The sequence below is a fragment of the Petaurus breviceps genome, unplaced genomic scaffold (assembly GCF_028583685.1).
Source record: "Petaurus breviceps papuanus isolate PSGF00001 unplaced genomic scaffold, PetGlider_PUasm1.0 151, whole genome shotgun sequence".
Lineage (NCBI taxonomy): Eukaryota > Metazoa > Chordata > Mammalia > Diprotodontia > Petauridae > Petaurus > Petaurus breviceps.
The window spans coordinates 17,705,884-17,732,999 of record NW_027185712.1 but is presented as its reverse complement, the minus strand read 5'-3'; the positions used below and the strand labels follow the sequence as shown (position 1 = coordinate 17,732,999).

Genomic DNA, 27,116 nt, shown 5'->3' with positions numbered 1-27,116 from the left:
ATCAAAAATTGTTTTGTTTTCTATATTTCTCATCAGTTTGGTGTCTAAAGACGCAGTCTGCTATAGAAAATAATCTGTGAAAGCTTGCCTTCTTGTGTTTTCATCGAGCCTGTCCTCCAGATGTATAAAGATCATTCTCATAAAGACTTTATTGGATGAGAAAGGAGGCATGCATATATTAGATAGGTCAGCAGTTGCTAATGCAGTCTCAGTCAACTTTTTGTTTAAAAATATGATCTCTGATCTTTTTCATTCTTTGAGAAGATTCCAGTCTATTTTAAAGACATCTTGAAAAGAAATACCTAGGGGTGGCTAGGTGGCACAGTGAATAGAGCACCGGCCCTGAAGTCAGGAGGACCTGAGTTCAAATCCCGCCTCAGACACTTGACACAAAAACTAGCCATGTGACCTTGGGCAAGTCACTTAACCCCAATCACCCTGCCTTCCCCCTCCAAAAAGAAAGAAAAAGAAAAGAAGTACCTAAATGCTTTTTTAAATTGTGCCCCTGCTTTTATGTAATAAGGTACTGTTGCTCTTCTTGACTAGGTCTTCCCAAATGCCTTTATCATTTCCTCATGGAAAGAAAATGAGTTTTGCTTAATGGAAAAGAGTACTTTTGAGCCTTAGAGTCCAAAGACCTAGGTTCATATCCCAACTTGGTCTCAGAACTGTGTGATCCTCTGAGCCAGCTAGGTCCCCATCCAGGCAGCTTGGACCACTCACAGGTTGTGGTTCGTCTGGAATCAGGGAGGAGACAATATATCTTGCAATTGACTTTGATTTGAGTGAGGGAGGTGTATGCAAGGTCACCAGCCTCACTTTCTCCTTCAGAGCCATCTGGGTCAAGTGGCCAGATATTGATGAGGACAAGTGGAAATAGCCCAGGATACAGTGGGAGACCTTGGCCCTTTTAAGCTAAGGTCCTTTCAAGTGCTCACTTTGAGTAAGGCAACACCCATTCAGTGAATAAGCCTCTTTAAGAAGTGAATCAAGAGATGGCCCCTTGTCCTACCTGTCCTGTCCCGTCCTCTCCTCTATTCTCCTTTTCCCTTAACTGAGGGTGTTCTGTCCAAAGGAAGGGAAATTTTTCATGGGCAAAAGCTACTTAGTTAATTTGAGGTTTACTGGCTCAATTTCTTAAGGATCAAGCCTTAAACCCAATTCACTCTGGAGCTCATAGATTGGTTAATGATAGGTCCCGGCCCAAGCACTACTTAATGGTTATTTTGGGGGACCTATTGATTCAGAGTGAATGTCAATAGTAACTGTTTCTCTTTTGGTCAGCAACCCCGAGGGTCTTCCCCTCCCAGTTTGAATTATTTTTTTTTTTTATTAAAGGGGCTATCCCTTAATTCACTTCTTAAAGAGGTCTGTTCAGTGAATGGGTGTTGCCTCACTCCAAGTGAGAACTTGAAAAGACCTTAGCTGAAAAGGGCCAAGGTCTCCCCCTGCATCCTGGACCATCTTCAGTTGTCCTCATCAGTATCTGGCCACTGGACCCAGGTGACTCTGGAGGGAAAAGTGAGGCCGGTGACTTTGCACAGCCCTCCCTCACTTAAATCCAATTCACTTGAAAGTCATGCCATCGTCTCCCTGATGTCATAGTCCTCTTTGAGAATAAAGGACAAACCATAACCACAACATATACTCTTGTTATGATGTGGCTTAGCATACTCTCAAACTCGGCTCTCTAAAGGTTCATTTTCTCTTCAGGAACGTTTTGCTGTTTTATAAGATGATACAGCTTATCATCTTTCATTACTTTCCGTTCTCTACCACATCTCCCTGTAACATTTTTGGGGGGAAAAATAGCTCCTAATCAGCATGACCCTTGTTCACCAAGTTTCTTATCCTTTCAAACCATGCCTTGGGCCATAACCTTTCTTTTCCAGAGAATGTTCTGTCCAAGTGTTCTTTTAACTTCTGTGCATTATCAGCATCTAGGCATGTGAGGAAATTCAACATGTGCTTATACTATGTCCCCTTAAATCTCACACACTGTACTTACTCCTATCTTTATGCCTTTCCAATGCTATTGCCTCAGCCCAGAACAGGGGTGGGGAACCTGAGGCCTCAAGGCCACATGTGGCCCTTTGACTGAATCCAAACTTCACAGAACAAATCCACTTAACAAAATTATTTGTTCTGTAAAGTTTGGACTCAGTCAAAAAGCCACACCCAAGGACCTAGAAGACCACATGTGGCCTCGAGGCCTTGCCCAGAATGTCTTCTTCCTTCAGTTTTTCTCATGGATCATACCCATCTTTCCATGACCACCTGACTATTTTTATTGATATGCTTGCAGCTTCAACTTCAGAACTCAATATTAGAGCCTAGAAATAGGAAGATTTGTTATGCCCTTAAGGAGCTGACAATAGTATAATGAAATGACGCTTCCCTGACTCTTGGTATAAATTTGATGTTATTACTGTGTTGTTATTTACAATGGATTATAACACTGTAGGAGCAGCTAGATGGTGCGGTGGATAGAGTGCCAGACCTGGAACTCAGGAAGACTCATCTTCCTGAGTTCAAATCTAGCCTCAGACACTTACTAGTTGTGTGACTCTGGGCAAGTCACTTAACCCTGTTTGCCTCAGTTTCCCCATCTGTAAAATAAGCCAGAGAACGAAATGGCAAACCACTCCAGTATCTTTGCCAAGAAAACCCCACATGCCATCATGAAGAGTTGCAGATGACTAAAAACAACTGAACAACAACAAAACACTGTAAGTGGTGTCATCCAGGTGCACATTCTCCAGCAACAGCAGATGGTTTATATTTGTGAATAGGGAAGTTGGGGGTTATCGACTGGACTAGGACTGGTGTCAAACGTTTAGTTTTATCCAGGTACTGTCCCCTTTCCCAGCCTTGCAAATAGGTGGAGAAAAGGAAGTGTAATGGAACTGGAACTTGATGTAAAGAAAAAAGAAACAAAAGAAAAAAAGTTGATCTGGGAGCTCTTGTTTGGGGAGCCTTTAACCAGGCCTTCTCCATAGAATGCAGGGCAGTTAGCTACAAGGCAAACAAGGCCAGGCCTAAACACTAGTTGGATAGGAAGAGGGTGCTTCTGGAAAGCTATTAAGAATATCATAGAATGGTATCTCTTCTGCAATTCATCTATTCTGTACTCTTGTAAAATTGTTCATTTATTAACTAGTCCTGGGAGGATAATAGTATCTATTTGCACGTTCTTACAAATCTTCCTCCACCCTCAGTGCTTTTGTGCTTATCAGAAGAAAAACTTCTAAGTCGCTATATTCAAAATGAACCCAGCAATAGCATGAACATTTTGCCAAATGGGGCTAGTGAAGAGAGCATTAAATAAATGAAGTCAGCACTAATTAAAGCCCAGCCCTGTAAAGTAGAAGGACATTCCCATGACCATCCTCTGTAGTGTCCACACCCTGAGCTCTTGCTCCTTTGATTGTTTGGCCCTATTTGAAAGTCATTTTGCGTTTGTCAGTGGAAGATATGACCCAAGAACAACAACAAAAATGTACCACCTGGGCCATCTAGAATTGCACCGGACAGGGTTGAAACCAATAAAGCCATAGAGGCAACATTATCTCATCACTCTAGGGTAAGGGGTGAGTTCCCCTTTAGGTGGAGAAAATAGAAAACTAGTTGTGGGCTAACATTCAGATATCAAGAGCCTAGAAGACTCAGATTCCTGGGATATAGGGCCACATGTGGGTATGTCATGTTGTACTTGATACTGTATAAAGTTAATTAAATACATACAGCTCCTGTGGTCTGAGAGCTTTCCATCTAAAATGGCATTTGAAAAACTCAGGTTTTTAATAAAGATAAAACAGCAAGGGGAAATTATCCAGACAGAACGAAGAGTCCCAACACTCAAGATCATCTTGTATTTCAAAGTCTTATCTCATTTCCAAATATGCTGGGATGCCACAGGGTTAGTCAAAATGAGAAAAAATTATCTCTGGCCCTCTCTATTGTTCCTTCTCACTTTCTTCTCCCCCCTTTTGTGCATTATCACTCCTGTCTGGCAATACCCCCCCCCAACAGCACCCTATGTTAGTGAGCTTTCCCACTCTTCTTCCTCAAAAGGAGTAATTGATGTTTAGTCAGGAGGAGAAATACATAATAGATGGTTGCCTTCAAGTATTTGAAAGTTTATTACATGGAAGAAATATTAAAATAATCCTGTTTGGCCCCAAGACTAAGAGCAATGAATGAAAGTTGCAAAAAGCTAAAATAAGTCTCTCTGAAAAACTTTATAACAAAGTGGAAGGGACTGCTTCAGGAGGTACTGGGTTTCCCTTTATTAGAAAACTTTAAGCAGTGGTTGGATGGCCACTTGTCAAGTGTTGTAGCGGGATTCTTGTTCCATTATGGATCAGACTAGTAGCTTGTGATGTCCCTTCCAATTCTGAGACTCTGATTGTGTGATTCTGTGAAACTAAGCTTCAACAGATAAATTGGATGGCTTTGCATACAAGATGAGGAATTTGGACTTGATCCAATAAAAGACTTTTCAGCAAGGTATGACATAATGAAAGCATGTTTTAGAAAGATAATTGCAACAGCCATGTGTAGGCTGAACTGGAAGAGGAGAGACAGGAGGTGGAAAGAGAGAGAGACCTCTTCAGAAGCCTACCACAGTAGTCCAAGAATGAGCCAATGAAGATGTAGAGTGACTACCAGGGTGGAAATGGGAGTGGAGAGGAAATGGTGACTCTTATGGTAGAGATATCTATTTACTTGGAAGTTCAATGAGTCAATTTATAATTGGTTCCAAAAATAAGCCACAACATGAGAGGTTACTCTGTGCTCCTCTCTGGAAGATGAGCATACCTTTAATGATCATGTGATTTAGTAACAAAAAATGTTTGTGGAAGCATTTTTGTTGGTTCAAATAAAATCCTATGGGTAAGAGCCAAAGCCTCATACATCGACAAGTAGTTGTGGATGTCTGTGATAGATTATGCACCTGAACAAATGTGGCTAATACTCACTAAAACTTGAGACTAATTTATTGAAGACCAGTTTAAATCAAATTGCTATATCATCGTAAAAATATGCAGTTTTAAATATTCTAAAATTCATATTTTCTATAAATTTGCTCAGTGTAATACAGGTAGCATGCAATAATGGATGGCAAGCTTTCCTCAAAGCCAGGATACAAATTACCTTGCTTCTGACAGAACTATGTGATCCTAGACCAGTGACTTAACTTCTCATTGCTCTAGGCAGCTTGTAAAACTGTAAGTTGCCAAGAACATGTCAATCTGCACTGGTGAAAGGAATTTCCTCACCAAGGAGTTCCCTGTACCAATGACACAAGTCTTGTCCCTGTTCCTAATAAAGTGTTAAGCTGATAGCGATCCTTCTTCATAATTGACACATCCATTGGCATTCCTCTAAAGTGCTTATAAAGAGTCTCCCAAGCAAGGTAGACATTCTCCTTGCAGTCTTACTTACATCACTGATTGGCTTCCCAATCCTTTCTTCAGAAAAGCATAAATAGAAATTTATAGTGGAAGGGTTTAGAGTTGAAAAAAGACCTTAAATGGCATCTTATTGAGCCTCTCTCACTTTTCTGACAGAAGAAACCCAAAATGGGTCTAAACGAGTGATTTCACTGAATTCATACCATATTTTGCCTTTTCTATTTATCAATATCCAGCTAGGCAGCATGGGGAGCATTTAGTAACTGTCTGACCTTGAGCTTTCTGAGTCTCGGTTTCTAATTAAGTTAATAGTAATTGCCCTTTAACTGGAAACACATCAGCTCATTTTTGAAGACCAAGAGGTGGTGATGGAATCATTGTTTGTACTGATTTATGGCGATTTGAAAGAATTGAGTATCAGCGAACGGTCCCTTAGAGAAATTGTGGCAGGTGTTTCTGAAGTTAATGCAGGCAAGGGACAGACAGGAAAGGCAAATTTTACAGGAACTTCACAACTTCCACTCTTCCTTTGAGAGTAGAGCCAACAATACAGACTATCAATGCACCACGTGTTGGATGAGACAAGACAAACTACTTCTATAGAGAGCAAAAGCAGTAAGACTTCCTCCCTGCATTGAAACCCCCAAAGCTCAGGGGCATGATTGTCATTGTCTAGAGCACCACTTTCCAAAGGTAGCCAAATGCCACTAGTAAAATTCCACATATTGAGTGTAGAGGAAACAGCAACAACCTGATTGCTGATTCTTTTTAAAAGAGCTCTCCTTTTTTGCTTGCTGCGTGGAGCAGGAAGAAGAGGAAGAGTGTAAGAGAATAAAGGTAATTACAGGTAGTAAAGAACCAAATGTATGTTTTTTTCTTAGATTAAAGAGGAGAGGATAGAATTTGGAACTCAAAAAAATGTTAAAAATTGTTTTGTTGTAATTGTGGGAAATATGTAATATAACATGTAATTGTGGGGAAAATAATTTTTTTAGAGATTAAAGATTAAAGAGAAGAAGAATATCTCCCAAAGACAAAGTTGGACAAGTAGAAGCCAGGCAGTGGGAGGCTGTAAATGATGAATCCATAAAGAGCACATATTAAAAATAATAATAGCCAGCATTTAAATAGCCCTTACTATGTGCCAGGTACTATGCTAAGCCTTTACAAATATTATCTTATTGGATCCTCACAACAAGCCTCGGAAGTAGATGATGTTATTGTCCACATTTTACAATGAGGAAACAGAAGGAAAAAATATACAGATTAAAATCATTTCTGAAGAACAAATAGTTGCTGAAAGGAAAGCTCTTTGTTAAGTGTGAGCAGTCATTGTCAGCCATTTCACAGGGTGACTGTAAGGCTCAAATAAGATAATGTACTTAAAAGTGATTTAAAAACCCTAAATAACTCTAAAGACGTGAGGGAATATTAATAGAGATATTTTGAGTGGAATGTAAGCCATTCTCCTTTTGACATCTTTGGTGTTTACTATTTTATCACTGTCTACCTTTTAAAAGGTGCTAAATAGACACCATGAAAAAGATCATAAATTCTGGTCATCATATGTCCCTTTGTGAAACCTGTGACCCTCTCAGATTAACCTCAGTAGAGGACAGTAAATCCTACCACACGTCACTGGGTGCTATTAAATTCCTGCTCTTCCTCAAGAGTTCACGTGGTTCTCAGATTATGAGAGCCCTCATGAACACTCTGCACTATCAAAGGTCATGGTTATCAAGGATCAAAGCCAGTGTTGTTCCTGTACAATGATTTTGGTTATCTCCCAGTGGAAAACATGCCCCACAGCATGGAGCCTTGGTCCCGAGTGCCCTTTAATCACAGTGGGAGGTGGCTGGCAACAAGTATAGTATAATGGAAAGGGCACTGGATTTGGAGCCAGAGGGCTGATCCAGATTTTAATTACCACTCACCACCTATGTCACGCTGGGATAGTCACTTAAGTTTCTGGGCCTCAGTTTCCTTTTCAAAAATGGCAGACATGGATAAGATGATCTCTAAGGTATCTGCTGGCTCTAGAATGACCCATGCTCTAGTGACTTGACTGTGGGCCCAAATCCAAATGTCTTTTAAGAAAGCAGCACGAGTATACAGCTCCTGCTGCAAACCTAAAAACACTCACGAACTTACCTGTGGGACTCGTGTTTTTGAGCAAGCATTCAAGCCTTTGGAATTATGGGTTGTCCTGGACCCCAAAGTTCTGCTAATAGCCAGTAGCTCAGGGAGACTGACAGAGAGAAAGGTAACTGCTGGATAGTCCTAAGAAACACCTAAGGTTCCTATAGTTAGGACTGCACAAAACACCCACCCATTACCAATGCAAAGACATCAGACCTGCACTCCCCATTTCCACATCTCCTTTAGGGTGCCTTTCTGTGACTTCTTTTTCCTTCAGTGCAGTCCTTAATGCTCACTTTAGCCTGAATCCAAGAGACTAAAAGTATTGGGGCTTGGCCAACATGAGCACACAGCATTCCCTTTCTCCTTATTGTACCCCAACTCAGTCTACCCAAACTCTAACCTTACTCTCCTCTTGGTGACCTTATACATAACTAATTAAATAATGAGGAGAAACTTTGTAGAAGCCAAGATTTGCTCATATAACTTGATAGAAGGATAGTTTTCTGGTTATAAATGAGAAGTGACATTTAATATACATTTAAATGTAAATTTAATACCAAAGACAAAACAATATATTCAGTAATATTTGTTCAAGAGCTTTAAATGAACTGTTCTCTCTTACATGGACTCCCCCCCCAGTTTCTTTCTTTTGCTAGATAATTATTAACTGTCTAACTGGTTAGTTCAAGCACCCTTTTCAAGAATCTTGAAAACTTGAATTATATTATAGCTTCTACATTAGTTTGTCTCTCTCTCTCTCTGTGTCTGTCTCTGTCTCTCTCTCCCTTCTCTTCCTGCTTCTTCCCTTCCCTCTCCCCCCTCCTTGCTTTAGTTTTTCTTCCCCTCCCTCCCTCTCTCTCTTCCCATCTCTCTCCCCTCCTTTCTTCCTCTATCTTTCTCTTCTCTTCTTCTCTCTCCTCCCTTTTTCTTTCTCTTCTCTCTCTCCCTCCATCTCTCTCTCTTTTCCCCCTCTCCTCTCCCTTCCTTTCCCTCACTTCTCTCTCTCCCCCTTCTCTCCCCACTTTAGTTCTCTCTTTCCCTTAGTCATTTTCTCTCCCTTCCCATCTTCCTCCCCCTCTTCCTCTCTCCTTCCATCTTTCTCTTCTTCTTCTTCTCCTCCTCCTCCTCCTCCTCATCATCATCATTATCCTTTTCCTCCTCCTCTCTCTCTCTCTTTCTCTCATTTTCAGTTCTCTAGTATTTCCCCCCTTCCACTGAGCATGCAGTGAATACTGCCAAGATGGTAAAAAATAAACAGCATGCTGTTGGCTATCTCTGACTCACCTAAAGTTCTCAGAAATGTCAGCTTCCCCAGATTATAGGTCAGTCACAAAATGAAAGAATCTCAGAGTAGGGCTCACCCTTGACCAAGAATTCCATCTACATCTCCCACAAGTGGTTACCCAGCCTATTCTTTAAGTGAGGGGCTGCCACTGCCCTGTGGAGCAGCCCATCCCACTTCTGGATCATTCTCATTGTTAGGCAGTTTTTCCTCAAACCAAGCTGGAATCTGTCTCACTGCATCTTCTACCAATTATTCCCACTTTAATTCAACAGCAATAATGCTAACAACACATTTTAAGATTGAGGAAGCTCTTTCCTCATAATAACTCCATGAAACAAGTTGCATAAGCATTCTTGTTCACATTTTGAAAGAAATAGCTGGGACATCGTAGCTTGTGCCTTGTCACACCACAAATGAATGAGCCCTGGCCCTGGGCCTCAAACCCATGATTCCTAACCCGGAGACCAGGGCTCTTTCCGCTGCTCCAAGCTGTCTCCATACTGACTCCCATCATGGGAGCTGGAAATAGTGTTGCAGGAAGCTTCACTTCTTCTTTGGACTTGCAGATTTAACATACCTATTATCCAGAACTTGGGTTAGATTGACTTTTCATTCCCAGGAGTAAGATTGGGTAACCTGAGAGGAGAGGGCAGTGAGCTTGATAGATCCTTATTAGCAAATAGTCAAATGATAGATCCTTATTAGCAAATAGTCAAGGCTGATTTCCAACCCCACAAACAACATTAAACACTGCTCATTTTGACTAACCTGAAATATTTCTCCAAATCCATGACAGGGAGAGAGAAGAGGATCTCTGGCATTTATCCGTTCACCAAGCACTGACAACATCGTCAATGTGGACTTCAGCACCCCTCGTCCATCAACTGTAGAAGCCTCAGTCTCTTACTTACTGTAAGCATTCTGTTCATTGGGTTTTCCCTCAGTAGAAAATGTCAGATGGAAGACTGTCTAGGTACGTGTGTAGAAAGGACCGTGAGTGAATGGGTCAGGAGCAATCCATGCCTGTCCTGTCCCATCCCTCTCCCTAGCCTTAGAAGTCACACCAAAGCTTTTTTCTCTTTCAACGGTGTTGCTGATCAGTTTTAACTAAGAAGAAAAGTTTTAACTAAGAAGAAGGGAAGAGTCCTTATCCCTTGGTGTCTAATGTTCTCTTGAGACCCATGACAATCATAATAGTCAATCAATGAGTGCCTCGATTATGTATTTAGTCCTGGGCTAAGGTGCAGTTGGATCCCTTACAATGAATCCCAGTTGTGTTTCTGGCAAGGACCCACTCAGAAAAAGAAGAAGGAAAATAGTGGGGAAAGCTACATGGGTCCAGTCTCCTTCTTATTATGCAAAACATTGTTTTATTGGCCAATCAAGTCAAATTGTATTTGTTTTCCCATTGCTAAATGATAATAAAATGAAATAGGGTCATTTAGGGGACAGGAATCAAAGGCAGCAGCGGAAAGTGTCTGAAGTCATCACCTTGGCCCTACTGCTCCTGGAGCATGGCATGTTAGAGCTGGCAGGGTCCAGAGACCCTCACCCTTCCCTTTTCTAAATAGGGAAGCTAGGCCATGGGATGGACTTGGTAGCCACAGCACTCTTCTACCTGTGAATTAAGAGGGGACACAACTTGGGATGAAAGAGCTGTGGCCTTAGAGCCTGGCACAGTCACGCTTTTTGGTGATCACACAAGTTCATACTTATTTGTAGTTGAGAAATCATATGTTTTGTTTGTTTGTTTCCTTTCCTAGGAGAGAAAATGTCAGCACTGTTTGCCTGGACATGCAGGCTTTGGAGCAGAGGAGAAAGAGCATTAGGGACACAGAGGACACGGTCACTCACCATACGCTGCAGCAATATCTTTATAAACCCAGACAAGAGGTGAATGGTCACTGTATACGCCATGCCCAGAGTCTTTATTAGTGCTGATACTTTGGACTTTTGGATAGGCTGAGGACATAACAAATGAGTAACACTATTCAGCATGACTCCTCTCAAGGCAGGGAGCAAGCTGACATAAAGGGATGCCTTCCCTTCCCCTGCCCCACAACATGTCTGCAAGATGGCTGTTGTAGACACACCCAGGGCCTAAATTCCCTCTCTCACCCCCCCCCCAAAGCAGCTGGAGTTGGGGTAGGAAGGGACAGGGAGCAGTGGGGAGAGGGAGTTAGGGAGCCTGCATTGTCCAACATGGTTGACCCCATGAGCAAACAGATGGTTTTGCTCCAACAAAGCCCTGCCTCCTTCTTTCTGCAGCTACACAGACAAGAAGTGAGCTCATGATTTAGCTGCTATGTTGGATTGGAAAGGTCCAAAAAGAGTGAATGACTTGTGAGGGTCAATGAGTGACTTCTGAAAGAAAGTTCCTGGGTTTTGCTACATCATTCTTTTGCTTCTGCAAAAGCCAATGAGACAATAAACTACAGTGTTCCAACTTAGGCCCATCAGTTTTGCTTTTTTTTCCTAGAATAATAAATTGCAAAACTAAAGGTCTTCGTGTACCAGAATGGATTTATTGAAGGGCTCTGGATAGAAAGCAGGTCAGAGTTGATGAGGACTAGAAGCTCTCGTGTTGGTCATTGGAGAGAAGTTGGTTAAATCCATGAAGTACCTTAGGGTTCATAAGTAATGCAAAGCCCTGTTAGCCGTGTGCATGACTTGAGTCCAGCTTGATTATACCTCTTCTTTTATTGCTTCATGGGTTTCCCTTTCCTTTCTGTAGTACAAACATCTCTACAGCCGGCATGAGTTAACATCAAATGAAGATGAAAAACAAGACAAAGAAATTTTCCACAGAACAATGAGGAAGCGCTTAGAGTCTTTCAAATCCACCAAACTTGGAATAAACCAAACCAAAAAGACTGCCAAACTCTACAAGAGAGATCGTGGCCAGAAGAGGGTAAGGCATGTAGCTATGTCTAGGACGTGTTCAAGGTAAAACTATCTGGGGCTAGCCCTTTCGTACTGTTTCCTGAAAAGAATTCAGTAAGGAGGTGGTTCCATCTCGGACTCCATTCAAGGGAATTGGTTAGTTAGTTACTTATGATAACTTAGTTAATAAGATAGCTTCACCTCAGGTGGCATGGACCAGAAGAGAACACTGGAATGAGACACAGGTTGGTGAAGTAGAAAGAGCACTGGACATGGAGCACTGAAGCCTTGCCAGCTGTGTGGCCTGAGCAGGGTTTCCTCATCTGTAAAGTGGCAACACTAATGCTTGTAGGGTCTGCCTCACAGGATTGTTGCAAAGATCAAATGGGATAATGTATGAAAACCTTAAAGTGCCACATACATGTAAGTTATTACTGTTGTTATTATTTTAGGTTGCTGTCAGGATCGATTGTATAATATACATACAGTGCTTGGAAACCTTAAAGCTCTAAGAAAACATCAAGTATTATTAAAACAATGCATTCAGTACAATGGTTTCTGAAGTAACGGATGTGTCTCTGATAAACTTTGACCTGTTGCTCCATTTTGTTTTACAGAGAAACAGTAGCATACCAAATGGAAAAATACCAATGGAAAGCCCAACTCATGATTTTGCTTTTAAGGAGAAAGGTAATTGTTTAATTAATTACATGTCCTATAGATAAAAATCTGTGACTGCTCTTGGCAGATCTACCCATGGGCAGATATTGCTGGGTAGGAGGGAGGGAGGGAAGGAGGGAGGAGATGGGCAGGAGGAGGGGAATTCCTACCTCAAGCTCCTCAAGTGACCCTTTCTAGAAAACTGGCTCCTTCTCTCAGCAAGCAAATCAGCTCTTTAGTGCACTTCCCCAGCAGGTGTATCAGAGCCTCCCAGCAGCTGTTACCCCAGTTCTAACATGACCATGTAACTCCTGAGTTTTCGGAACTGGTAAGAGAAGGAGAGGCTAGTCAATAATGGGGAGAGGTGGGGTGGACCATGTGGAAGTCCTTCCAAATTCAGCCCCACACTCCAACTCCAGTCATACCTTGGCTGGGAGATCCATAGGCTTACAAGAATAAGAACCAGGAAGTACAAAGAGAAGCTATGCTCTAGTGCTTTAATGCTGGTCCTCCACTGGGGTTCTCCCTAGGCTCCTCATGACTTGGAGCGGAGCCTGCATCCTTAGAGGTCATCCCTAGCAGAACAGTAGTTCTCATATAGGACTGGCAATAGGTCTGTCATCCAGGGACCAGCCTCAGCTCAGAAAGTCTCATCATCCAAAGGTTGGTCACCAGGCGATGAGCGGTGTTTATGGCCACCACAACCCATGAAACCATTCCCTAAGGCATGTCAGAGTCACAGTCTTCATTGGTGGAGGGAGGACCCACACGATGAAACCATAGACGCTGGAAGCACTGAAGTAGCAGTTTTCCTCCACTTCTCAGCAGACATAAATGTCTCAATTATCCCTCCAGTCCCTTTCTCTCACATTATGGTGTCCTCTATTTTATACTCCTCAGCTCTGACTTTGCCCAAACATCCAAAGTGTGGCTGAATAGGGGCCCTTGGGAAACCTAGGTGGTATCTGAGAAATACTGGAGTTCCTTTTTGTCTCTTGTTCAATTCTTAAATCAAAGCCACTTCTCCTCCCTGTTCAGTGTTATCATATGACTCACTGGTCTGCTTCTTCTCTGTAAACCACTCCCTGGATAAGACTGTTTCTGGGAAATGAGTGTGTAACCGTAACTGGTCTCTAAGAGGGAGACCCAAAATGAAAAACATTGCAGATTATGCAGAACATTTTTTTTAAAGCAGTCGGGGTTAAGTAACTTGCTCAAGGTTACACGGCCAGTTATTATTTCTGGGTGTGGTGCTGAGTATCTGAGTCCGGATTTGAGCCAGGTCATCCCGACACTGGAGCCAGTGCTCTTACTCGCTGAGCCACCTGGCCACCCCTAAGCAATTGGGGTTAAGTAACTTGCTCAAGGTTACACGGCCAGGTGTTTCTGGGTGGGTGCTAAATGTCTGAGCCTGGGATTCGATCTCCAGGTCTTCTCAACACTGGAGCCGGTGCTCTTACTCACTGTGCTACCTGTCTGCCCCTATGCAGAACATTTTCATGAGAAGTGGTATTTATTTTTGAATATTGTTCTGAATGGCCATCATTGACCATGACAATGAGCTTGACCTTGTGTTTCTTGAATGCAGAATTTTGTCCATAGTTTTTCCTTCCCTTAGAACTGGAATTTTCAGACCCTGAAGAGACTAATGAGTATGAAGCTGAGCCAATGAGTGGTGGAATTGAATTTCTAGCCAGTGTTACTCAAGACACAGCCACAGATTCAACTACAGGTAAGATGAGTAAAGGTATTTCTGCCCCTGAGAAAGAGATCACTCAGGGGACGAACCCATGCGGAAGAAATTTCAGTACAGAGATTCAGAACATTCTCTGGATTTAAAAATGCCTTACAAATAGTGAGATTGCTTAGGAGTTATATTTTGAAATTCCATACCTCAAAGAAATTCAAGTTGCTGGCCATGTAATAAGGAAATTCCCAAATCATAAGTGTGAGAAAGACATTTATGATATAATGAGATGAAGTGGTATGGGGAGGGATGGGGATGGGGAAGATAGAGAGGCAGAGAGTAGGTGGGTAGGTGTAGACGTATGTGTCTATTTTGATACCCAAGAAGTGACGGTTCATTAGAGTAGATACTCCATACACCAGCACAAATCACAACCCCTTTGTGTCATGGTAGATGGTCTGCAGGAGTTGTTAGGGTGAGAGAATTCATCACCTTGAAGCCAACCAGGTGATGAGTGTCTCTGAACTTATCCAATTAGTCTGGTACTTTGATGACAAAATCCATTATAGGCACCTTGATAAAACCTGCCAGAGCCTGTACACTCCTGACCTAGCCATGGAGAAGCCAGGGCCATTGCCATGCCACAATAAGTCATTAGAAGGAAATTTTTACGGTAGATATTTCTTTACTATGTGTATGAGTATATGTTTTAACGCTTTCATTTTTGTGTGTATATTTAAAGTGTATAGTTATACTTACCAAGAAGAGGACAAATTTTCATGAAATAGCCTTATTTTACCTGAGATCATCATTCTGAGAACCATAAGATTGAGTATTGGATCTTTCTTGATTTTCAATAGGTTCATTTAAGAGCTATATTGTGATGCAGCTAAGATAAGTGTGAGATAGTTACAGATGGGGTGATGGTCCATGGCATTTGCAGCTGAGGAGTCATGTATCCAGTCCATGTAATGTCATCATTCTTCTTGAAAGTGGTGCTTTTCTTTTCAGTGAGGAATTGGTGACAAGGCACATTGTAAACTTAACCATGACCAGCTCCGACAGTCTGGGCTTCCTTCAGGATAGCCATGGCTCCTACTGCCCCCCAGGCAGACTGGCAGCTGCTTTGACTTTCCACCACTGACATGACCTCCCATTGCCCTTCTTTCCTAGGAATTGATAACCCTGTTTTTTCTACGGAGGAGGACCAGAGCATCTTTACAAAGGTGCCACCATGGTTGTCTTCAGAGGAGACAGTGGTGCCGTCACAAAGGGCACGGGTGCAAATTCCATACTCTCCCAGCAACTTCAGACGTCTCACACCAATCCGGCTCAGCACTAAGTCAGTCGATTCCTTTTTGCTAGCTGACAGTCCAGAGGAGCGGCCTCGGTCTTTTCTTCCAGAATCTACACATATGTAATGATTTTTAATGCAACCTTCATTTCTTTCTAACTTATCTCCTCTGCTACAGCTACCTAACAAACTCTTTGATCTCTTTCCTCCTCAGATGAATTTTCTATCTCTGTGTTTCCCACTTTTTTCTTTCTCTATCTTGTGGTCTGAACGTGCACTTTGGCTGGACATTGAGACATGTTGTATTCATACCTAAGGAAACCACCCTTGGTTCCTCTTTGATGGAGGTTCTGCCTTTCTTAGTCAATTCCAGTAGATACAGACTGATGTAAAGATTTTCTTTGTGCCATTCACATAGTGCTTTTCTGACTGTGCAAATGTGCTTATTCATTTAAGTCACTTTAATTTACTCTTCCTTTAAGTTCTTTCTTTGATAGCAAACTTTACTTAAAATGTGATTTAAAATGAAACTAATGTTTTGCCATAGTCCATGACTTTCCATTGAAAGCTTTTCAATCCTTAAGATATAGCTGTGCCTTCAGATGTGAGGGTGAAAGGGGATGAGCTAGGGTAAGGAATTAGCAAAGGAGAGACAGGCTCAGGGAGAAGAAGGATCTTGCTTTTTCTTTGACCTAAGGCATTTAGAAGGTTCATGAAAGGAACAGCAGAACCCATTTCAACCTTGATACAAGAGCTACTACATTACTGAATGAATAAAGCAATAAAACCCAACGAGATCAGAAACGACAGTGGTTTCTGATTCATCACAATCCCTGGTGGATCATTAAATTTAGGGATCACAGGAACCCAATACAATTCCCAAATAGGCAAGTGTGGCTTCCTTCAGCCATGTCTGGGGACCTCATCCTTGTATGGGTGACTCTGCTCCCTTTGCCAAAGATGGAAGTTCCAGAGATAACCAACACCATGGGGAAAGTCAGAGGTTCCAGAGTGACCATACCTTTACCAGCTTAGCTGGGATGGTGCACTGCACCAGCAGGGCACTTATTCCCTCTAGTGGATGGAGGCTTTGAAGGGATTTGGGATCTTCCTGCTCTTCATTTTGGGGCTGCAGCAGCCTCACCAGGGCTTCTATCCCAGTAGAACATCACCATTTAGGAAAGGCTGAGCATAGAGTCATTACCAAACCTAGAGGTCAGTTGTCCTAAGGAGAGTGGATAGAAAACAGAGCATCATGGGCTTTCCCACCCCAACCTCAAAGGGTGTACCCCAGAACTTGTACAAGAAATCAAGACTGAGTCCTCCTTTTTCATGCTTAGAAATTAAAGAAAAGTGCTTTAAAATTATAAGGACACTTACAGCTACATATTGTATTTTTCTTTCTTTTCCCAGTCCCTGAGAAATGAGACACGAAAGTATCAGTCTATGAAGCAGCAGGGAATAGTCCTGTTTAAAAAGAATGGGACTGAGGCAGGATGAAATGAAAGAGCTGGGAGTCGTAAGTTTCTCACTTCCAGTTTAGCCAAACCTCCTTCCTTCCTAACCAGTGACAATTTTAAAAAAGTAAACAAACAAGTGGTAAATAAGTAAGAAGTGGAAAGCAAAACAAAAAACCACAAGGAAAACATCAACACTCTCAAGTTCCCCTGAAGTTTTCTATGTGTACTTTGTTTATCGATGCTGACTTGGAGGCCAAACTCTACCTGCCTTAAACTTTGTTCTTGGCTTCTCTTGCCAAGACTACTGAGGTGGGTCCAGGAACATAGCAAAGCCTTATATCTTCAGGAGGGAACTTCAAAGAATACCATTTTAGTAACTAGTTTTAGATTTGGAGAAAGGAGAAGAAATTTTAAGAATTTCTACTGACACAAGCAGCAGGTGCTTTAGCTTCATTTAAAATAGTTCTTCATGTGGAATCCGTGGACTTTTAAAAAATATATTTTGGAAATTATTTTAATATAATTGTTCTCTTCTGTAATCTTCTGTATCTCATTTTTTATATCTAAAAGCATTTTACTGAGATGAGGTCCATAGGTTTCACCAGAGTGTGGAAGGGCTACGTGATACAAAGCAAAAACCTTTCCCCAAGATGAGGCATGGTAGAATTCTGACTCTGGTTAGGTTTTGTGTTATTTTGGAAAGAAACTAAGATAGAAGCAAGATGATTTTTCTCTCCTCTCCCATAGTTTGAACTTGACAGTCCCAACCAGGGGGATGGTTGTCCCCTCCCTCTTGGAGATACCCTCTGTTGTTATCAGGCCTGCTTGGGTGATTTCTGTATAAAAAGCTGGGCCTTATCCAGTAGCTGTTGCTGTGTTTGTCCTTCGTTCTCCAAGGAAGCCATGACATCAGGGAGATGGTGACATGACTTGCAGTTGACTTGGATTTGAGTGAGGGAGGCTGTGCAAGGTCACCAGCCTCACTTTCTCCTCCAGAGCCACCTGGGTCCAGTGACCAGATATTCATCAGGAGGACTGGAGATGGCCCAGGGTGCAATAGGAGACCCTGGCCATTTTAAGCTAAGGTCTTTTCAGGATCTCTTTGAGTGAGGTAATTCCCATTCAGTAAATAGACCTCTTTAAGAATCAAGTCAAGGGATGTCTTCTTTAATTTAAAAAAAAAAAATCAAACTGGGAGGGAATGGCTCAGTTTGGAATTGTAAATGGCTGGTAAACAATGGTAGAAACCCCTTCTATCAAGCCTCTCTGTCCTTGGTAACCAGGCAGGGTCATTCTGCTGCTGCCCCTGACTGGCTTTTGTCCCATGCCCTCTCCCCGAGGTGGAGGGCCTTTTTCCCCACCTGGGAATTATCAGGCAGCCAGATAGCCCATTCCCAAGCAACACCTAATTGTGTCTTCCTCTCCCTATAAAACCTCCCTTTCGAAGGGTGATACTTGCAAGTCTCAACCTGATTAGGTGAGGTTGTCTTACTTTCTGAGCACATACCTTTGAAGAGAGTTAAGGGCTAAGCAGAACCAAGAGGATTTTAACTTCAGGGCAAAAGCCACAGGATGGGCTGGCTGCGTCCAGGTCCTCCCTTCCTCTCACGCCCCGCCCACCACACCTCAATCCCCATCTTCTCAGGGTTCTACTCTAGGACTTTTCTGGTCATAGCCCTATTTGTATGACGAAACATTGTTCTCAGTCTTGGGCAGGAGCCTACAATAAGAGTAAATTGTCAGCCAGGGAGGGGGAAGGGCACATGGTACTGTGTCTAGAAACTCAAGCGTCAATTGAGCTTCCACCCAAGGAGTCAGCCAGATGATGCCCTGCCACCCTGACCTCCCAGAACTCACTCAGCACCTGCTGTATCCAAGGCACTGTGCCAGGCCCTGAACACAGAGGACTGCACTGTAGTCCCCACCCTCAAGAAACACTTAATAAGAATAACTGGTACGGGTAAAAGATAGGCCAAGATGAATGCTGTAATCTTACTCAATAGATAGGGCCTCCTCAGTCAACTTTAAAGAGATCAATTGGTGTCCACAAAGCTTTTGAATATAAATTTGAGGAAAGGAGCCCTCCAGAGCCTACAGTACCTTGCTTCAAAGAGGGACTTCAAAGGAAGAAGGAGGTATTAAAAGGATGTTCAGTCAGAATGAATGAATGAAAAGCATTTATTAAGCCCTTACTATATGTCAGTCACTGTGCTAAGTGATGTGAATCCAAACACAAAAGGGACACATTCTGCCTTCAAGGAGCTTATATTCAAAAAAGGAGGCAGACAGTGCATGCAGAGGAGGGGTAGACCAGGAAGAGTCATCCAAGTCAAACCCAGTCTCCATGGGGGCTGACTAAGGCTCTGTCACAGGCCCTGATCTTCTCCCTCCATACTGCCTCCCTTGGCAAGCTCATCTGTTCCCACCAGCTGTTATCTTCACTATGCACGCAGCTCCTACTCTCTTCTGAGCTCCACTCAGGCATCCCCAACTGCCTTTTGAAAATCGCAAGCTAGATGTCCCCTCCGTAAACTCAACATGTGTAAAACAGAATTCATTATCTTTCCCTGAAACTTTCCCCCTTTCTGCCATTACTGTCAATGGCACCATCATCCACCCAGACCTCATCTTTCCCCTCTTCCTCCACTCCACTCATTTAGCCACAGCACCTGTTCAAGTCTCTCATCACCACTCACCTGGACTACTACAGGAGTCTTCTCACTGGTCTCCCTACCTCGTTTTACCCCTCTGTCCTCCACTCAGCTTGCCAGTTCTTTTTTTTTTCTGGTTTGACCATGTCACCCCCTCTGCTCCATGAGATGCTGGTGGCTTCCTATTATCTTCAGGATAAAATAGAAAATCCCCTTTTTGACTTTTCAAGCTGGCTCGTCTAGTCTCCCTACATCTCGCTGCTTTCCACAAATTCTACAATCCAGCCACCCCAGCCTCTTGGCCATTATTCCCACACAACACTCCATGCCCTGTCTCCTGGCTTTGCCCGGACTGTCCCCTATGCCTGGAAAGCTCTGTCCTCTCAGCTCCACCCCTTAATTTCTGCTACTTCCTCCTGCTCAAATCCCACCACCTATAAGAATCCTTTCCCAGTCCCTCCAGCCCCGAGATGCTAACACATTCCCATTTCACATTGCTTTCCATTGACTCTGAATATATCTTGTTTATGCCTAGTCATTTACATGTTGTCTCCCTCATTTGAATGTATGCTTTGTAAATACAGGTACATAACTCCTTGTCCCCCAAACATTCTCCTTATAAAGACAAAGAAATCAGAAGGCCTGAATAGGTAAATGACCAGCCCATACTACAGAGAGTCAGTAATAGAAACGATATTCAAAGCCAGATTGTCTGATTCCAAATCCATGGCTATACTTCATCTTTGATTTTGGATTTGGGCAGGTCTCTCTTCCCCTCTTAAGACCTCAGTTTTTTCATCTATGAGATTGGGATAATAACGCCTGTCCTAACATCTACCTGATATTGGGGCTATGGTAAGGATCAAATGAGAGAATGTGTGTAAATCCTTATTAAGCCATGAAAAAAAGTATTACATAAATATCAGCTCTTACTGTGACTACAAGTACCCTGACTTGGAAGTCAGGAGACCAGGTTTTAGGCCCAGCTCTGCCACTAATTAGCTCTGTGATTTGTCACTTTTCTAGGCTTCAGTTTCCTCATGTAAAAAGAAAGTATTGGATTAGGTGAACACAGAGGTCCCTCCCCACCCTAACATGCTAATAATGTTCATGTTTTTTTCATTCATTCATTCATGTATTGTGTCTCCATTTGCTGTCCTAGGTGAGACAGGCTCTGATGTGCCATTGACAGGATATTCTTCTCCAAGAGAAAAACTGCCTTCCTGGAAACCTGACCAAGCAAACCCCACTCCGGGTCCCCCTGAGAAGCCCCTGCTCCTCCTCCCAGCCTGTCTGCAAAGGCCATGGACACAGAACTATTCTTCCCTAGACAACAGAGGAGTCAATACTCTGCCTTCTGCCTCAGAATACAGCAAGCCTTATGATGGAAAGCCTCCTGAGACCAACCCTAAGACCAACTCCAGTCAGAACAATCCACCTCCTGCGAACCCTGGCTATGTTCCTGAGACCAAGGGGGAGTCAGCAAACCCCAAGCAAGACCCACCTGTGGGGCTGAAAGAAGAGCTGGGGGGCCCTGCCCCCAAAGCCCTCCAGGAGAAGAGAACTCTGCTCAACATGCATGCACACCTGAGGTCAGCGGCAGCAAGGCGAGTTCAGAGCCGGCGGTCATTCCACAGGCCCAAACCCCTACGCTACCCCAAGCTACAGAAACTGGCTTCCCTCCCTCAGTCTTGTCACATCCTCCCACATTCTCTGGAACAAGAGGAGACGCAGCTGTGATCCGAGAAAGCAGGAAAAACTGTCATTGGGCGTAGAAAAAGAGAGGGGAGTAGGGGCTGAATCTGGGAAAATTAGAGCTCTCCATTGAAAAAAGGGAAAAAATGAAACTCTCAGGTTCGCAGGTATGTCTGTCTGTCCTGTGGGGACACTTCTAGCATTTATCCCTTTCCTCGGTGGCATGAGAGGGGACACAGGACTCTGCAGGTTAAACACTTCATTGGCATCACTTGCCTGGGGCTCAGATCCAGTCCTGACTCCCCGGGAGCCTGTGTTGTATGCCCTCTGCAGGGCTTGGAGAAGGGAGGGGCATTGTAAGATTGGGGCCATGGTCGTGACCTCCCAAATCACTGCCCTCTTCAGCTGTGGTCGCTGTGGTTGAACTGGGTCTGGTGCTGCCCATGGGGCGTCCCTGCCCACAGGCCTCATTAGCAAAATCCAGCCAAGGAGAAGGGCTCAGAGAGGGGAACATTGAAGGAAGGAAACCAGGACTGTGGTAGGGAGAGGCATCACCTTAGTTTTAGGTACAAAACAAAGGTAAAGCTGTTGTCTTCAAACTACTGCTCAGCTTCTCTTTGGGATCTCAGGTCTCCTCTGGGATGGATCAGTGCCTTTTCCTCCATGGGAAACTCTTCAGACATTTTCCTACTTCTGCCTGTTTTGTGTCATGGAATCCTTGAAAAACCTCACTTCACTCGGGGAATTTGATTCCTCATTATATAGTTGATTTCTCTCAGTGATGCTGAGATTGAGCAATAGAAGATGACCTGATGATGAAACAATCATGGTCATCACAGCTAATGTGTTGACCCGTCTGGTTGGACCATCTCAAAGTCAGACTTAATTGGCCTCACCTGGGAATTCACCCACGAACAGATTCCTCCTCTGCAGTCTTTGCACGAGGTTGATTCCTGGCTGTAATGAACAAGTCAGGAAAAGAGGTTGAGTTGGACCTGTGATGTCGGTAATGGTAGAATTTAGCTAATATTCAATGAAAAATTAAAAGCAAATTTGATTTTGTTTTCATTTAAATAGCAATAGTTCTCATGTCTTTCCTGTCCCTTTCATCAGAAAGCTCACTTAGCTGAATCTGAGTGATTATCACCCATAGCTTTGTGACCACTTATGTTCCCATCTACTGGGATCTTTTTGCACAACTCAATTAATTAGTCTTATTTCCTCTGTCCCTTTGTGTTGTATTATTTAAGTTCCACATTTGATGACTCAGGAAGCAAAAACTCTCAAGTACTGTGGATAGAGAAGCAGACTATTAGTATATATGTTTGTAGCTTTTCAAGATCTGAAATCTAGCTACTTTGGGGACAGGGAATCATAATGGTAGTTTATGCCCCATCACATCTCAGCAGAGCAAGAATGACCTTAGTCAGCCAGATCCTCCCCAGTAAATGAATTCTTTCAGACCCCAAAGCAAGGAGACATTACAACATATGATTACTAAAGATCCCCTAGTTGTCCAAGAGTTGTTGCAATAGGGATTTCTTGCCTAACAGGTAAACTGTTTAGGAGGATTGGCCTTATGGTCCCAGTCTTCTCACCTGATCTTCCTTGTTGGGCTTGCCAGGTGTGCCCATGACTCCTGTCATGAACTACCAGATGAATAGGAGAGACTGCACTCACAGGACTTTTCCAGAGTGCAATGGGGATCTTTGGGTAAGATGTATTTCCCCCCCCAACAAACTTCTGTGTATTTTCATTTGCTTCAACATAAAACATTTTGACTTAATTATGTATCTTCATATTTTGACACCAAAGTTCCCCGCATTAGTCAACTCGAGTTGAACATTGGGCTCATGTGCAGGATAGAGTTTCTAGGCCTCAAGGAAATCATAGTTCAGATCCCAGTTTTGCCCATGTGCATACTTAGGCAGGTCCTTTGACCTCCCTATCTTGTTTTCTACCAATAAAGTAGAAATAAGGCCTTTTATCTGCTCTCTCTCTCTGCTCACCTCCTGAAAGCATGTGAAAGTGAATGATTAGACTGAACAACTTTGATAGTTTCCAATATTGCATAATAACTGATTGTCCAAACATCTGCCTGCTACTGACCCAAAATGGAAGAAGTAAGGGATCTGGTTTTATGTTACCAGTGCTACCTACCCCCCTCCCCACTAATGAACTATTCCTATTTATAATGCAACAGTGAAAAGAAAGTCCGGTTGTATTTCTGAAAGGGATCACTGAACACCCTTTATGACTACTATTAGGCCTGAGGGGGAAGGCTGGGCTGCTTCAAGGGTTTGGGCATTCGTCAGGGCCTGGGGAAGCATGTTCGGAGTGGTTCACCTGCCTGAACGCGCTGGTTTAAGACACCACCAGAATAGTCAGGAATCAAGCATGGGAGGGATAGTCCTGAGCAGTGGAGGGGGTGGGAGGGAGACAAGATCGGTGTGACTAACGATGCACTCCTACCAACACAATGGCCCAGATATGTTCTGGGTGCCATTTCCCTTCTCTTCTCAGGGTGCTGATGCTGCTGGTCACAAACCTTATCTTAAACATCAGTTCCTTTTACACAGAATGTCCAACAACCAATTTGACTAAATGGCTTTTTTCTCTTCGAACAAATTGACTCATTTTTTACGCTGACTTGACTGATTAGGTGAGTTATTTTTGTGCTCTGTACCTTCCATCATCATTTTTCCATATCCTTTGAGAAGTGGAAACAACCAAATAGTAAAGTATCTATACATTTGCCAAAGGGAGGCTGGGGACATATCAAGAAGCCTTCAGAGTGATCACTCTATAGCAGTTCAGAAAGTTGCCCTAAAACTCTTGGCTGAACCTTTCTTCTCTCTTCCACACCCCTATGCCCCATGAACAAGGAGAGTCCTTAAGTGAGAATCGCTGCACCTCATCTTTAGGACGTGATTTCAGGTAAAGAAGAAAGGGATCTCAGAACAGCTGTGATGATTCTTCATCCAATTCTGGATGACTCCTGAAAGGGACTGGGAGAGTTGCTCACTTTTAAGAAAACCTTCCTGGGTTAACATTTTGTGTTGGGTGGCCCCAAAGTAGTCCTGATGAAAGAGGAGGAGCAGGGACCAGAGATGAAGAGTGGAATCAGTGTGACATCCTCTCCATGTAGCAAAGAGAAAAGGAACATTGACCAGCTTGTACACTTAGGAAAAGTAATGCACATCTCTGATGTTGAACTTCTTGTGAACACCGAGTTATTATAAATGGCTCCTTGGTTCACATCTGAGTCAAGCAGAATTCAGGCTTCATTGTTCAAGCTTCTGTTTTGGGGACAGATAGTAAGAGATAGATTATAATAATTTCAAAATGTTTTCTATAAGCATCATATAAGCAACCAGTACTCTCAAGTCCTTTGATCAGGAAAATGAAATTGATCACTGATCACTGTTTTCTGCTTTGTGATTCATCTTTTACCATAATATGCTCTCAGAAAAGTTAATGCAAAGGAAAAGCCTTGAATAATTTATATTTATTAAAGTGTACACCAATCACAGATTACTTGAGTAGCTGAAGACTCCTTGTTTTCATACCCTGTCACATTTATTCCAATTAAAAAAAGAAGGAATTGCCCTGAAGGTTAGCTCTTTACTAATAGAGCAGATACCCTTTATAATTCTGTCCCTGGGGGACAGGACTGACACCAGCTTATAGGCATATAATCACCTTGTTTTTTTCCTTTTACTAAATGGAGTTGCTTTGATTTAGGGACCCATGTTGATTCATTATATATCCCAATGCATAATAAAGAGTAGTGTTATAATGGGGAATCTCTTCTAGTGATGTTTGCATGTTTTCAGTGGTTCTCCATATTTCCCAACTATCTTTTCAGTCAGCATGATTGCAGCAGTGCAAAAATCATACTACATGTATGTAGCTTAAAATGCCCTGTTGAAAGCAAGTCTGGTGTTCCTGAGTACCACAATCCTCTTATGTTAACCATATGATCAGTCAGACCTGTTGAGCAGCAAGGGGCCAGCTGGTTAGTTCCCAAAGCATAATTAGGCCAGAAAATGACTGATTCCATGTTGCCAATAAATAGAGCCTCCCAAGTCTGGCAATCTCCTGGGCATAGGAGAGCAACCCTACCTGTTTCAGGCTGTTGAGGTATCATCCAGAGAATCATTACTCCCGTGCACTGAAGAAGCTCCCAGGGATCTAAAAGAGTTCATCTTCCAAAGTGCCTTCTCAGTCACCTGCAACCCACGTGCTGGAAGGCGCAAACTAACGTGGCCCTTGTCCACACAATCTAAAACAAAGCAACTGCTTAAAAAAAAAATGGATAACAGCACAGATAATCAGATATGTTCAACCATCTGAACAAATTGGGCTGCAGCACAGTCCATCCAATCATTGTCAGCACAATCAGCTGTTAAGATAAGAAAGAAAGCTCTTTGGCTGTCCTCTCCCAATCATACATTACTGCCTCTGGATGTCGGTCAGCAGAGCTCAGCTGTGACTTGAGAATACATGTGTCTATTGTTTCATTCATTCATTCAACACATGTTTACTTGAATCTTTTGTTTTTGTTATTAGTGTGTGTGTGTGTGTGTGTGTGTGTGTGTGTGTGTGTGTGTGTGGTTTGTCCTTCAGTGGCCAGGCAGATTTTTTTTTAATCTCTGCTTGTGTGAAATACAGGGGTTACCCAACAACTGAGTAGGGAATAGAATTTCCAAAAAAAGAAATATTTTCTGTTGAACCAGGAGACCTCATTTCATGGAAGGTGTGATATTTCTCTTCTTATATTTAACATTCTCAAGAATGAGTTCAGTAGGTTTTTAGTCTATTTACACAGTGTTATGAATCTTATTACTGTAGATATACTTGATAAATAGCACATTCTCACCATTTTTATCATTACTGTAAAATGGAATGTAAAAAAAATCTTCTGAATGTATATTCCTTAGGAAAAAATGTGTTATATAATTTTTATTAGGAAAGAATTTAAATTTCCTATTTATTTAATACATACCTTTAGCCTACTTCACTGTATAGTGATAAAGTGCATAAATATAAGTAATCATTGGTTCTTGGTTCTAGATACTTTGTACCCAGTTTAATTTTATTAACGATGTTCAGTGTGCTGTGATATCAATTTAGTATGGTGGGGGAAAAATAGGGGGAAGAATTTCCTTGGTATTGAAATGGAAGTTGAGTTGTGAGTTGTGAAGCTGGTTGTGTGAAATGTTAATTTGCAGATGTGTGATCAAATTGGAACTTTGTGTGATCTTAATCACAAATAATTATGTGCCTTAATGAATCTTTTTCCAGATGCCTTTTGGAGGATTGACAGGTAATTCCTACATAAGAATAGGGCTTCATTTCCATTCCATGCTGTAATATTGCTTGATCAATTCTATGAAATATATTTTCCAATCACCTTGTGATGAAAACTTTGTCTATAAATTATGATTTTGATGGAATCACATTTTCGCTATCTCAGATATAAAGAAATATATACACATATATGCAACCACTGCTCAGACATTAAAATTAATTTATTGAAAGTTGCATTTATTTCCTTCCCCTTTCTTAAAGGGTTGTTCTTTGTAGCAAATGTGTGATAAAAAGGTGTGGTTGGGAATGAATCTGCTTTGATCTTCACTGCCAGGAGCAGGAGACCAAAGATAGGGCCTTTCAGACACAGAGAAGAAGAAATCTTAATAGGCTGCACAGGGGTATATACACAGACAATGAAACTGTGAACTGAAAACTTGAAATTGTGCACAACAGAAGACCCAGGTCCACTGGGCCCTCTGACCTGGGAGAAGCCTCCTCCAGATTACTCTGTCCTGTGTCACAAAAGCTCTCTTCTCTTGGCAGGGTGGGGATGGGAAGACTTCATAAGAATGTGGCAGCCGATGTATTCTGGAAAAGTTTTCTTCCCATTTAGTTTCTAGGAAGTG

The 27,116-nt window shown here is 42.5% G+C and overlaps 2 protein-coding genes across 2 annotated transcripts in view; both read left to right on the top strand.

Annotated features, from left to right (window-relative positions):
- The window catches only part of SLC9A3 (solute carrier family 9 member A3), a 146,265-nt gene extending 130,770 nt beyond the window's left edge, over positions 1–15,495 (top strand). The window contains exons 11-16 of the mRNA XM_069076082.1: positions 9,641–9,756; positions 10,608–10,737; positions 11,579–11,755; positions 12,345–12,417; positions 14,006–14,119; positions 15,248–15,495. Of these exons, the coding sequence (XP_068932183.1) occupies positions 9,641–9,756; positions 10,608–10,737; positions 11,579–11,755; positions 12,345–12,417; positions 14,006–14,119; positions 15,248–15,495 (858 nt within the window). The remainder of the gene's footprint in view (positions 1–9,640; positions 9,757–10,607; positions 10,738–11,578; positions 11,756–12,344; positions 12,418–14,005; positions 14,120–15,247) is intronic.
- A 5,088-nt stretch (positions 15,496–20,583) lies between these two features.
- On the top strand, positions 20,584–26,721 carry LOC138153281 (uncharacterized). Its single transcript, XM_069077412.1, has one exon. The coding sequence runs from the start codon at positions 20,584–20,586 to the stop codon at positions 21,217–21,219; it is 636 nt and encodes a 211-aa protein (XP_068933513.1). The 3' UTR covers positions 21,220–26,721.
- The last annotated feature ends 395 nt before the right edge of the window (positions 26,722–27,116 follow it).